The sequence below is a fragment of the Schistocerca americana genome, chromosome 2 (assembly GCF_021461395.2).
Source record: "Schistocerca americana isolate TAMUIC-IGC-003095 chromosome 2, iqSchAmer2.1, whole genome shotgun sequence".
Taxonomy (NCBI): domain Eukaryota; kingdom Metazoa; phylum Arthropoda; class Insecta; order Orthoptera; family Acrididae; genus Schistocerca; species Schistocerca americana.
The window spans coordinates 392108817-392123057 of NC_060120.1; the positions used below are offsets into that span (position 1 = coordinate 392108817).

At 36.0% G+C, this 14241-nt stretch overlaps 1 protein-coding gene across 1 annotated transcript in view; it reads left to right on the top strand.

Moving 5' to 3' along the window:
• Positions 1 to 14241, top strand: part of LOC124594047 — a 642515-nt gene that overhangs the window by 551234 nt on the left and 77040 nt on the right. Inside the window, exon 10 of the mRNA XM_047132397.1 lies at positions 3260 to 10970. Within this exon, the coding sequence (XP_046988353.1) occupies positions 3260 to 10970 (7711 nt within the window). The remainder of the gene's footprint in view (positions 1 to 3259; positions 10971 to 14241) is intronic.

The window sequence follows — 14241 nt, forward strand, 5'->3', positions numbered from 1 at the left end:
CGAGCTGTTATTGCTGTGGATTAAATAAATTTGATAATTTAGGATGGCTGCACAGAATTGCAAAATGTCCAGCATACATTTTTTTTTACTATTTATTATGGCATTAGATGCAATCTGAAAACACAAAGTAATACTCTCCATTAAAATGTCAAATCTTCAAAAACAAATACTTAGAAACAATTCATGAGTTATACATTGCATCCATGGAGGTATGATTCCATCATGGTCTATGTATGGAACAGCTGCGTTGCAGTGCACAACTACATATTAGTTATGATTGCATGTGATTGGCCACATGTAGCCATTTTCCTTATGGTGGTTAGTAGTCAATTGGTATCAACATTATAGTTAGAAAATATCATGAAATAATTTTTTGTGTATAATCCTGTTCTATGTGGGTAGGAACAGGGGTTATGAAGGCAAACATTCTCCTAAAAGGGCTGCAATCATCCCATCCAGATTGCAGCATCTGTGGCAAGTGCTTAATTGTAGCCCCTGCACTGTAGAAGAGGCAGATCTTGTGCAGTGAAATGTACAGTGTGGATAACTGTTGCCCACTTTATGCAGCCTAATAATGAAAATTAAATTAGTCAGTGTGACAGAGTTATCACAGCCACACTATTTGCCTCTATCCTCCATTTTTTTCTCGTACTGCACTTCTGTTCCCAGTATGCCCTGCGCTGCCCTTGTTTCAAACACTATTTACTCTCTGTACTACTTCTAACTTTTAAGTTCCGTCTGTTGATAATATTTCAGTATTGAATTACCCTCTTCCTCCCTCCTGCTGGATCTCCATTGAAAGTACTCAAGGAATTTGTTACCTGACCATTGTAAAGTAAATTTTTGCCAACACTTCCTTTCTCATTTGGCTAGTGAGGAAACCTGAACATCTCGAAGCCAGTGAAATTTTGTATATGCTTTCATACGTCACTGCCTTTGAAATAGATATTTCTTCTGTGTTTATTTAGTGTTTGTGTAATCGCAAATGCTCAATAATTGTATCGAGATTTATATTAAAAAAATTTATAGACGCACTTTGAAAGTTTTATAAGAAAATCCTGGTGAATGTGTACATGGGTTAAAGGAGACCTCTCCCAAAAAGCAGAAGTGTTGAATCTCGACAGGCACACAAAAAAGAAAGATGACTTGCTAGTTTTTTTAGAGTAATCTTTCTTCAAGCTACAATATAAACATACACAGAAAAACACACACAAATGAGTGCACCCGCTTGCGTGGCCATGCCGCTACAGTGCACTGACTGGACGAACATTTACATCTAGCCGGCACCATGTAGGCGCTTAGGGGGATGTGTGTGTGTATGTGTGTGTGTGTGTGTGTGTGTGTGTGTGTGTGTGTGTGCGCGCGCTTGTCCTCTAGCTCAAAAATGGATTGCTCCAAAAGTAGCAAGTTTGCTCTCTTCTTGTGTGTACCTATCGGCAACATAACAATTCTGCTTTTTGGTGAGAAGTTTACTTTGAAAGTTTTCAGTCCATCAGGTGGTGTTACTTCTGTGAATCATGATCATGTGCAATGTCTTCAGCAACATGCCCTTTTTCTCATCACATTTCTCTATTAGCTTTAAACTAAGGATTTGAAAAGTCAGCACATACAGAAAATTTATGAGCAGTTTTGTGCTGGCAAAGACAACATCTAGTAGTTAAACATAGCATGGAGTACACAGTTTTTTGAATGAGTTGTGAGGAGATCTAATAACTTCTGAGCCAGACTTGGTTACAATGTATTTTGGTGAGTGAAAAGGAGCAAATGTGGACAGGGATTGCAGTGCAAACCATATATTTAGATGCTACAGTTGTAACCATTCTACTCTTCCAGTGTACTGCATTTCAGTAACTGAAATATAAGTTTTATTTGTCGTCCCATGTAGCAAACACCCAGTAGTGACACACATTTTTGAAAATAGGCCACAGAAATAGTCTTGAGAAAATATTGTCACTGTCACAACTTTACTTTTGCTATTCATTCTCATTAAATAACCATTCACTTACACATTTTCTTGCTGCTGTGGAGTATGAAAACATTGTTTCTTTTAAATCTTATGTTTCTTGCAGCCTGCCTCCAGCCTTCTGGATTCTCAGGCCTTGTATGAAGTGTGTATTTCATTCAAACCCATTTTCCCTTTCCTGCATTTTTAAATTAAGTGTCTGAATGTGTAGCTAAAGTGACTCCAGTTGTATCTGTATCATCTGTTTAGTGTTTGTTGTACATTTGAAGCATGGTACACATTCAGAAAGTTGAACAGTATGTCAGATTACTTGTGTCGTTATTTGGTAATGTGAATTAGCCTTTGTTTTAGTTTGGCAGGTCACTCTTGGATTTTTCTTATGTAGGTTATTGCAGTTTTTGTGTAAAGTCTGTAGATTAATGTAGTGTCTTCAGTATATCTGTGGAAAAATGTCATATTTTCAAATATTTTTGTAACTTTTCACAGTTTCTTTATGTGTAATATGAATGTAATTTCGCATACTGGAAGTGCTTGTTTTGTTTTGTAATTGTATTTTGCTTGATACGTTTGTCATTGTGTTTCATAGAATTTATGCAGATGACCACATTATTTGAAATTTGTTGGAAGATCACACATCATTATATCATATATTAAAAGAAACTTTAAAGACACTGAAACAAGAATATTCTCTGCATACAATATATGTTGCATGAATTCTTGTTACTGAAGTGCATCATGGGAATATTTATTTTTACTAGTTATAAGAGTGGTGGATAGTTTTTTCACAAAATTAATATTATTTTCTTTTTTTGTAAAGAAATGACACTTACTAAATTATTATCATACCAGCAGTCATCTACAAGATATTTGTAATTATGTCAGCTGAATTTCATGATGTGTGTGTAACACAGACATTATTAGAAGATAATAATGCCAGAGTATGTGTGTTTTCCAAGAAAATTTGTCCATTTCAACTGTTTGTTTATAAAAAAGTATTTTGAGTGTGACAAACTTTTCTTATATCATGCAATAAGAGTTTTATCTCATGGAAGGACGACACACAGAATTTTAAACAGTGACAAATTGGACTGTATTTCTTACTTTGTTTTTATTGAACTTAATGTATCTCATTACACAGAAACATGTCATTTTAATTTGGATTTTTTGAATACTTCAACTTTAAAATGGTTATTTATATGTAAATGTTTTCCATATTAATTTACAAGGGGTGTATATTTCTTTTTACATTTTTCATTTACACTACTGATTGCCATTCATAAATGTCATATTTTGCAGGTATCTTCTCATGAAGCTTTGTTGGGAACCTGTTGTGAAGAGGCCAGCTTTGGACCAAGTTGTTAGAATGTTAAACCATCTGCATTTAAGCCATGACCAATACATTGGAGAGGAATCCAGTCTACAAACAGATGAAGATTTTGAAAGGCGCTGGGAATCTTTCAAGCCAAACACCATACCTAAGACTGACAATCACACTTTGCCTAGGCAGCACCATCAAGGTGGCCTGCCCATTTCTTTCATTGAACAGAAGGCTTTTGTTTTGCCACGACCATCTGGAGAAAGCATGGATGTGATGTCACTGTCAATAATTGCCCCAGAAGTTAGCAGTTCTTCACCAATGACAACATCACCACAACTGTCATTGACAAGCAGCTCAGGAGGAGATTTCTTTACCCTAAATTTGCAGCAGAAACAGAAATCTGTTAGCCTTCAAGATCTACATGGATCAGTTGAGAATTTGTGTGAAACATCAATAGATGAACATTCAGATACTTTTGTGAGAACAGATGTTGCTATTGCAGATGATGATAGAAATACAATGAAATTTTCAGAAAGTTTGGGTGTAGTTGAATCAAAGAACAATGAACTTGAAAATATAATATCTGAACCTGATTTTGATTCGTGGCTGCAGGGAGTAGAAACAACAAATGAAGAAGATGCCAAGTTTGTAATGAAAATATCTGAAGCTATAAGAGATCTAGACAATGCTCTTGCTCAAGAAAAAACTTCATCATCATCTTCAGAAATTTCCAGTCACACTGTTTCGCACCATGAGAGTCCTGCCAAGGATATAGTGGCAAGTGAACAGAATGTTGTTTTGGATTTCAGACTTGGAATTCCAGCTGAAATTGAAACTGGTAAATTAAGAGAGTCGGAAGCACAGCTTGACAGTCTTCAGGAAGAGAGTTTTCCTTACAAAACTTTCCACCATGAAAGTAAAACTACAGATTCGGGAACAGATACTGAAGATGAAACATGGAGGAAGAGGATAGAACGTGGAGAGTTTTCTGAAAAAGTGAAAGAGAAATCAAAGAGTGTAGCAGATCTTATGATTCTAACTCACATTGAGTGCAGTGATGGTAGTGATTCTGAACCTCCTTCTTTGACATGGAATTTTGAGAGAAGTGTAAATAGTAGAAATTCTCTTTCTCGGCAACACAGGGGCTCTGCTGTTAAATCAGCTTGTTTTCCGATAGCTGGCAGTGAAGGTAATATTCACCAGGCAGTATTGGGTGAGGAGTTCTTTAGTACTTTGGTTAAACTTCATGAAGCCCAAAAAGATGGTAACAAAAATAGATTGACAATCAATTCATTGTCATCACAGAGCTCAGAAATTAATTTGACTCCTTCTCCGACGCATGATCCACTCATACAAAGATCATCACCTTTCAGTGATGATTCTGCTTCTGAAGTACATAGTTTATTATCCTCAGACCATCCGCATAAAAAAAATTTTTTAGCCATTAATGCCTCGGAAAGAAAATCTGAACTGACAGATAATTCAAACAGTGCTAAGCCAATTATAAAAGAAGTTTTAATTGATTCACAGTTGACAGAAAGGATAGTCCTACCTGATATGAACTATCAACCAAATAAAAATTACCGTGAGATATCCACAATAGAAAATGCTTTGGTTTCTTGCAGTAAGCAAGAGCCTACTGAACTGAAAAGTTTAATAAATAGTTTTTTAGAAACAGAAAGACAATCCAGCTGTTGTCCAACCATGGGTTCAACTTGCTCGAGGCACTCATTTCATAATAGTTCTGAATTTGAAAGGCAGTCTTGTTTAGATCATAGTGTAGGGCTTAAGGATAATAGTAGTGCGAGAGAAGATACTTTAATAATAGATGATGCAAATAATGACTCTGTTCCTTCTTTGTTACATAATAAGATTTCAAATGTGGATAGCAGTAAAACAAACACTTCTTTTCAATATCCTATCAGTGACAATGAAAATATTGCTATTAAAAAAAATAAAGAAATTTCTGTCAGTGATACTGGTTCTACTATGCTGCTGGTAGACAGTAACACTTCCACTCTAGCACCTGCTAGTGGTTTAAAGGGTTTGTCACCTGAGTTTTTTGCTGATGAAGGTTTTGTCAACAAAGTGCAAGATGTGTTAAGTACAGCTGATGATGAGTCAGTGGAATCAATTGATGCAGTATGTGACCAACTGTATGCTGAAAAGAAAGGAAGCAACTCTATAGATGGACTGAAATTGTGCCCAGATGAAACAAGTGAACAAGATGTTGCTGTTTTAATTGGTGATAATTTTGATAGTGACAATGAGATCCAAGTCAGTGGCCATTCATTACCAACACAAAGTCTAGACGAAAGAGAAAAGAATATACTAATAAGTAATAATTTAAGTATACCACACATAACAAGTTCAGATGAAGATTATAATGGTTCAGTTATATTAGGAGCATCTGAAGAATTTACTATGGATTACTTTAAGGGTCTTAATACAGCCTTTAGGGATGACAGTACATATGGCAGTGACAGTTATGTATATTCTGAGGGAGGTGATGACAGTAAATTAGAGGTAGGTATGAATGTTCCATTTATTGTAAAAAAACCTAATGAAATTGCAAAAATGGGTAATGATGACTCCTTGGCACACATTCAATTAATGCTGGAACAGAATGAGACATCACAACCATTAGAATTAAGTGGTGAACATGTCTTAACTCATTTTGTGTCATCAGAAAGAACATTATCTTCAACTACTGAAAATATATCTCCATTTCCATTGGAGTACAAAGAAAATAATAATGGAGGTTGTATTTCATTATCACCAGATGAGAGTAATATTAGCATATCATCAGAAGCTGTTACAGAGGTAGTTAAAGAACATGAACAGTTTCCAAAAAAGAGTAATTCAGAAAATGAGAATGATACCAAAATTGAAGGGGAAATAGATTCCATTTGTAATAGCTGTAACAAAGCAGATCCAGGGTTCAGCAGAAGTCTGGAACAAACAAATTGTGGTCAAGAATCGAATGCTAATGCAGATGCATCTTCTGTCGATTCAGATGTTCTTACAGAGAGATATACTCAAGACACAGTAGGAAAATTAACTGAAAACTACATGCAGATGCCACAAAGTGATAAATATCTAGAGGAAACCCCAGGGGAGTTTTCAGAACTGGCTGTAACTGATAGCTGTGGTCCAGTTCACTTTACTGTTGATAATGACACCGAAACTATCTGTACTAAAGCGCAAACTGGAGTTTCTGAAGAAGCACTTTATTCTTTGAGCAATGTTCACCTCAATAATCCTAATCCCATGCAAGAGCTCAATTATCGTCCATCATCTGAGAGTACAATTACAGAGTCTTCAACCCATAATACAAGCAACATTTGCCAGTGTGAAACTGTGATTGAGAAGGTAACCTTTGCTGGGCACAATGATGACAGTCACTTAGTCGGAAATGAGACAGAATGTGTTGTTGCAGACTTGCTCCATGGAGATCAAAGCAAATCATCAAATGTAAATATTGGAATACTGGCACCAAAGGTAGATGCTACAAAAGCGGAAACAGAAAGTGTAATTCCCCCATTGGTTAATCTGAAACAAGAAGTAAACAGTTCTGCACCACATAGTGTAGAAGCCCAAGTTGGTGTTAGCCTGCCTGATCACATCAGAATTTGTACTACAACTTTAGAAAACAATGTTTCAAAAGATGTTTATACTGAGCCACCATTACTTCCAGAAAGTGAAGTTACAGAGAGCATTAATGTATTGTCTAGTGATTGTTCTTCAAATTCTCTCCATGGAAAAGCAGAATTTTTAAACATTGATGCAGCAGGAAATGACTCTAGCATTAATGAGTGCAAGAAAGAAATAGAAGAGAGTATGGATGATGAAATATGGACAGGCCCTTACCTAGCATCAGGGTACGAAATTCATACTAAGGAACAAAGTATGATTAGCTGCACTTCAGAGAAAGGAAAGATGGGATTAGAAGATACAAAATCTGAATTACAAATTCCACGCTTAAATCTCATTTCTGCCACACCCGTAGATTCAGAACAAACCAGTCCAGATACATCTATTGTGGCTAACATATTTGATGTAGAACTTGTTAGCACAACAAAGCCTGTGGAGGAGCGGAAGACAGGCGAAGATATAGCTTATGAAAGACAGATTGTTGATGAGTGGATAGATAACACACCCCAGAAATGTACATCATTAAATGAGGAAGATAATTTAAGAGTGGCAGATCCTGAAAAACTATCAGCAATCAGTGACCCTAACTGTGATCTCAAAACCACATTATCAGAATTTATTCTCAAGGAAGTCATCCATAGTTCTCTAGAAAAATCATGTTTACTTGCAGCAAAGCAGGCAATACTGCCTTTGGTGGAATTAAGTAAAACAGAGAGTGATAAGGAAACTATTTCTGACAGTGGTGTCAGATTACACCCAGAAGAAAAATCATTTCACATTCCTGCTGGCAACATAAATAATACAATCACAAGACAGCTTCACATTGATACTAAGAAAGAAGATCTAGAAATTAACAATTTAGAATCTTTCTTGTCGAAAAATGCAGTACAAACGGATCACGCTGCTCTTGATTTTCTTAGAGGAGGTGTTGATGAAAAGATTGAAATGTGTTTGACATCCAAACAGTTATCATTTCTTGATTCTGGAGAAGATTCATTATCTGAGGCATCACCAAATAAAGTAGAGAAGTGGAACCATCAGCATAAAGCACATATCTCTGGTGACGAAATGCTCCATGTGACCTTTGATGAGAAAAACTATGAACATAGTCGAAAGCTACATGACTATCAGGTACGATTTAACCAAGATGTCATTGTTGAGCTAGATGATGAATTGGGCCTTGATGTTGTGAAACATTCTACACCAGATGACGAACGAAGTAGTGACTCAGGATTTCGTGACAAAGGTAGCCTTAGTGAAAGCTGTGAAGATGCATGTGATGAAAAATACAATTTAGAAGATATTGAAGCTGAACTAGAAGAGACTTTTAATAAAGGTGGATTTAACTATTCTGCTAAAGGGGAAGAATGTGATGAAGATGCAGAACACAGAAGTACTGCTCTTGATTTTCCTGATGACTCTTTTTCAATTCAAGGAAACAGGGATGAAATAGCTAATATTGATATTATGAACCATAAGAAATGTGATTCTGATAAGATTTTGGAAAGCAATATAAATGACCCTGATAAAATGGAAAAATGTGATGTACCAACTAATTATGTAACTTCTCTTGAGCAATTAAATACAGAATTTTCGCCCCTGAACCTGAATTTGAACATAAATGCCTGGAAAGGTGAAAATGAAAGCTACCAGTTTTCTGATAATTTTGTTGAAGTTAATGTACCTGTGTTGTCAGATGAATGTGTGTCAAAGGATCAGTTAAATACTGATGTTCTTAACAACAAAGACGACTGTGGAAAAGAGGAGTGTAATGAGAGATGTATTTGCTCAGATAATGTACATGTCCTAGCTGCTGTGAGAGGTGTTACTTCAGAAACACCATTGAAAGTTTGTTCAAACTCTGTAAAAAAAGAAGATATATTTTTAGAAAATGACCATTTCCCTGTGACTGATCATTCTGGGTGGTTCTTGCATGAGCCAAATGATAAAAGATTTAAAAATTCTGATGAAGATGAATGCAGCTGCAACTATGATTCGAACATTCCAGAAGAAAATCTAAGCCCTGGAAGTTCAAGTTCAGATAGTTTTAAAAATGATGATAGCAGTGGCAGTGATAAATATGTTCCACTTAGTTTAGATGAAGAGTTTGTGGCTGCAATTAGAAATGAACTTCGTGATAAACTACCATGTGCACAGCAGCAAACTCATCCTGATGAAATAGATGATGTTGATGATGATTTACAAAGAGAAGAAGAACGCACTGATATTACTATTCTTTACAATGTTTACACTGCTCCGCTCTCACCAATTCTTGAAGAAAGAGAAAGTGTCAGTTCACTTACAGCCACCATAAGTGAAAACTATCCCGTTCCATCATCTATCATGAAAGGAAAACAAAAAGACGAATTTGATTCAGAGCCAGTTAGCCCAGTGTTTTTGAATGATATATTTGGAGAATCATCTGATTACTGTGAAGAACAGGAGAAGAGAAGATTTGAAGAAGAAATTCGACAAGCACTAGCAAATTGCAGTGTGAGTAGTGTTGACACAGACAGTGACCAGCACAAAAACAGTGTCATTTCTGAAGACTTGGAGGAGGATTTCCAGCAACCTAATGATGTTGCAAGCATTGATAAAAATGAAAAGACAGTAAAGGATGCAGTAAATCAACATGATGACTATGATGACGACTTTTTAGTTGTAAATACTGAGACTAATGAAGTTACTCTATTAGAAAGCCCAAAACCAAAATCTTATGTTGCATTTGTAAAAGAATTTGAAGATATGAGTGAAAAACCTGCCAGTCAGTTAGCAGACAGTAATTCCATTATAAGAAGTGGTATTAATTTCAGCAGAGATATATCATCAGATGATGAAGTATTCACACCAGATAGCATATCTCCTGGAGGAAATGAAAGAAGTTCCCCGGTAAATGAAATGTTGGATATAACAGGTAGTTTTACCCAAGATGAATCTCATGATTGTGACAGTCACAGTAAAACATGCTGTGATATGAATGAAAATAACTCCACAGATCATATGAATAATGAACCTGCAAAAATTTTGTTAGAACCAATGAGTAGTAGTAAAGAGAAAGCCTGTGTAACAGAAGACCAAGATTATGATGAATTTATTCAGAGACATCGTAAGGAGCAAGTGAAAAGAAGTGAGGAAATGGATGCTGTATCTGTTGATGAAAGCATAGAAGATAAGTCTGAAAGCTTATCTGAAGCAGAAAACAAGACACCAGAAGATAATTCAAAATCTGAGTCATTTAGTGAAGCATTATCAGAACCAATTTCATTAGGAACACATCAAACTGGAGTGGAGAATACACTGAAAAGGCATCAGTGCTATGATGATCTAAGTACAGGTTTTACACAGGATGGAGATTTAACAACACAAGCAGAAGAAACTAATTCAGGAGACCAACTTGATGTGTCCAGTTTTTGTGAAAGAGGCCCCGAATCATATTTGTGTACATCATTTGATAAATCAGCAGACACAGATTCTCATAAAAAGTGTGATATGAAAGAGTTTACAGAACACAATGAACTTCTTAATTCACTTAAAATGTTAATGAATCAAAATAGGACTGATAATTATTCAGAGAAGATAGCAGATAGTGATAAAAATGAAGGAACCAAGCAAGAAGAAAGTGAAACACAACTCATTGATCAAATGAGTGAAAGAGGACCTGTTCTAAATGACACCCTGAAGCTTTATCGGAAAAGAAAAGAGGCTGAAGCTGCAATCAGTGATGAACGTGACTGGCTTAGTGCAGGCCGAGAAGCCAGTGCCCTTTCAACCAAGGCACCCATGCCTTCACCAGAAGAGGAATCATGGAAACAGTTACCATCAATGTTAGCATTTTCAGCTGATTTGAACAGTGCTGAGGAGAAAGATACAGGTTTTTCACCTGTACCAGCAGCAATTTCTGATGATCTCATGTCAACATCTTTCAGTCTAAAAGAGGAAGACTTTGGTGATTGTTACACTCCAGATTGGGAAAGTGGTTCAGAGGACACAAATGAAGAAGACAACTCCAGTTCAAGTGGGGAATTCATATGGAAGGTGAGCTTTGTAGCATCTTTCTGTGATTTTCATTTGTTAAGAAATCAGTCTTATTTTTATTCTTAATTTGGTGAAACAGTTCTAAAATTTTGCCCCTTACCATTTATCTTCATTGATTTCTGTCCCCCATCATGTCCTTCTAAAGTTAAATTTTGCTAGTAGTACAGTCAACCATATCATTGATCTCCAGATATTGTATTTTGCAGCTGATTTCATGTGCTATTTTGTCTAAGTCCATACAGTGAGCAGCTGAGATCTGTGTTTGACAAATCAGAAGAGATATCTGGGGAAGCTGTCAAAATGTAATGTAAAATGATAACATTAAATTTGTGGCAAATTTTTTTAAAAAAATCTGGAGATTATTGCTTGCGCCAAGAAAACCTAGGAGACGAGACACGCGATTTTGTTCTGATTATTTTTTTCAAAAATTGTAAGCATTATTCTCCCTGATTTTATATGTATAGCCAGCCCAGTGTATAAATTTTCAGTGAGCATCCGCAATAACACATACTGAACAGATCCTTCCCTGCAAGTAGACAATTTTTCATTTCATTATCTGATCAAAGTAATCTAAAAGTAAAATAGATGAAAACAGGCTTAAGTAGAACACCTTAATTGCTGCAATTAGTTACTAATTCCTGGAAAAAAATACCTTCTCTTCATTGGCTGTATGTTTAAATCTGAGTAGATGTTGCCTTCAAGTTTTGCTTGGAAATTATATCTCTCTTTGTACAGAAAATGAGTGACAAATTGGTATTGTAGAATGAAAGAATTTAAATGGTACTTTAATCTAACTTAGTGTTCTGCACAGCCATACATCTCAAACTGGACATAAACAGGGACATTGCTGGGGATGCAAGTGGCAAGGAACTTAAATGCATATGTCACTTCTTTTTTAAGGATCATGATACTTGTTTCCATAGTTTCAGTCGCAATGATGATAAGAACAATCAAAATCTTCAGTGTTGTTGAAAATCTGCTGTCAGAAGGAAGGGTTTTCACAACTATGCAGTGTTCAGGAGCAGTGTTCAGTACACATGTACAGAATTAACACTTTAAAAGATCCTTAATTTTTCTCTGTGTAAGCAAGCCCACCTAGTTATGAGCAGCTAAGTCACACACTTTTTTCAGGACAGGTCACTTTAATTTTGAGCTGCAAACCACCACAAGGTAATATCTAAACAAGTAAATTCTTTGGAAGCAGCCAGTATATTTTCATCTTCACTTTCTGGATCATGAGTAGAAGAGATGCTGGTGCCATCAGCTCTGTGATGAGGTTTACAATTTCACTAACCTACGTGATTTGGTGTCCTGGATCTGCATCATTGACACTCATTCATCTGCTCTTGAATGTCTTCTTCATCACATTCATGACAATTGAATTCTTTTAGCACATTTCAGACATTAATTCTGTCATTTTCAATTAGAATTTGAGAACTTTTGAAATTCTCAATGATGCCTTTATGTATATGCTGTAATAAAGAGGTTATGTTAGGTGGAAGAAACATTACTCGTCCTATTTGTTTAAGATTTCACATCATGGATAAGTTGGTGCATTGTCAGATAGCAGTAATGTTTTCTCCCTTTTGCCAGTCTTTAACTGACGAGCTTTAGCAGGGGCTACAAAAGCTTCCATAAACCATTCCATGAAAATCTTACTATCCATCTAGGTGCCCTTTTGTGAGATGTAAGCAATAGGCATGGCAGATCACATTAATGTGCTTAAAACAACACAGTTTCTTACTTTTACCAATAATGAGCATAGGCAATAAGTGACTACCAGTAACATTAGAATGGTCTAAAGCAATAATACGATCATTGCTTATTTGAGGACCAAGTGCTGCTAATTCATGACGTAAAGCAAGAATTCTTCTTGGCAAAGCTTTCCTGTTGAGTCCAGTTTTGTCCACATTGTAAATGTTTTAAAGAGCATAATTTTCTTTTCTCAATATTTCCCTAATTTCTCAATATTTCCCTAAGTTTGGTTTTGAAGGACTTGGAAAACATTTTTCCTCCTTGTATTTGAAGTTCACGAAAGCCATGTGTCAACTATAAGCACTTTAATTAGCGTTTGCTTACTATAAAATTTGACGGTCCTCCCAAGATTTTCCATAAAGTGAATTACCACTTCACATACAGTGGAAGTAGAGATAGGTTCTCCTTGTGATCTTTTTTGCATAAACCACTTGTAAACCACATCATCTAGATCCATGTTCATGGTGAGATTCATAATTTAGATATAAAAGTTATGACGCTCTTTTTTTTTCTTTTTTTTTAATTTGTAAATGTCGACTTACCTTGTACTCATCATCAGAAAACTTGGTTGCAGACTCACCTTCCTCTAACCTTTTATTAACCTTCTATTTATTTCTCGTAGAAAGTACAACACGTTTATGCTTAGGTACTTCATATTGCAAGTTAACTTTGAACCGCAAAGGTGACACAAGTGTTCATCACAGAATACAAACAGTTACTATCGTTGGCACCTCAGCTTTGATCCAGGAGAGAGTGGGAAGGGGCAAGAGCAGTGAAGGGGAGGGCAGAGGGGGGAAATAAGACCATAGCTGAGGGAGGGTGGCACACACAAGCAAGTAATAGTTCTTTAAAGCAGCCATTCAGTTGATTGACGTTCAGATAATCAATACTCTGCTGTCCCTATAGCAAATATTGATTACAGCATGTTGCTCTTTTATACTGCAACAGCCTCTCCTCTTGTGCCAAACGGAGATGTGCTAATTCTGATGCCAAAAACTGTCATTTTTTTGTGACTCATGATTCATGTGAAGTTGAGAAATTTATCTGCAAGATGTGCTGTTTCCATTATTTAGTGGTATTTGTTAAAAATGTAGTTGATAGGTAAAAATGCATTAATGGAAGATGCATTAATGGAATTATTTTTAACTGCTTCTTGTTCAGCATAATTTTATGAAGTGAAACTGAACAGTAAAAAGCAGAATTTATCAGTATTCTGTATAAAATAATATTTTCTAACCAGTTTCATCAATTTATGCATTTATCTTGAAGACCTGATCACAGTAAAGGTACTATATTAGGAAATATATACCCCTTCCCCTCCCCCTCACATTCTACCTATTCATGGATCAAGGAATCAGCTCTGCTTGTCTTTTCTTGTGCTGCTAATAGTGCCCTGCCAGGATATGTAAATAAGTATGCTAGCAGAATGAATTATTCACAGTACATTGTAGTTTAAGCCGATTGAAACTTGTGGTCAATTAAACGTGTCTAGCAGACTGACATTAACCTATCTGAA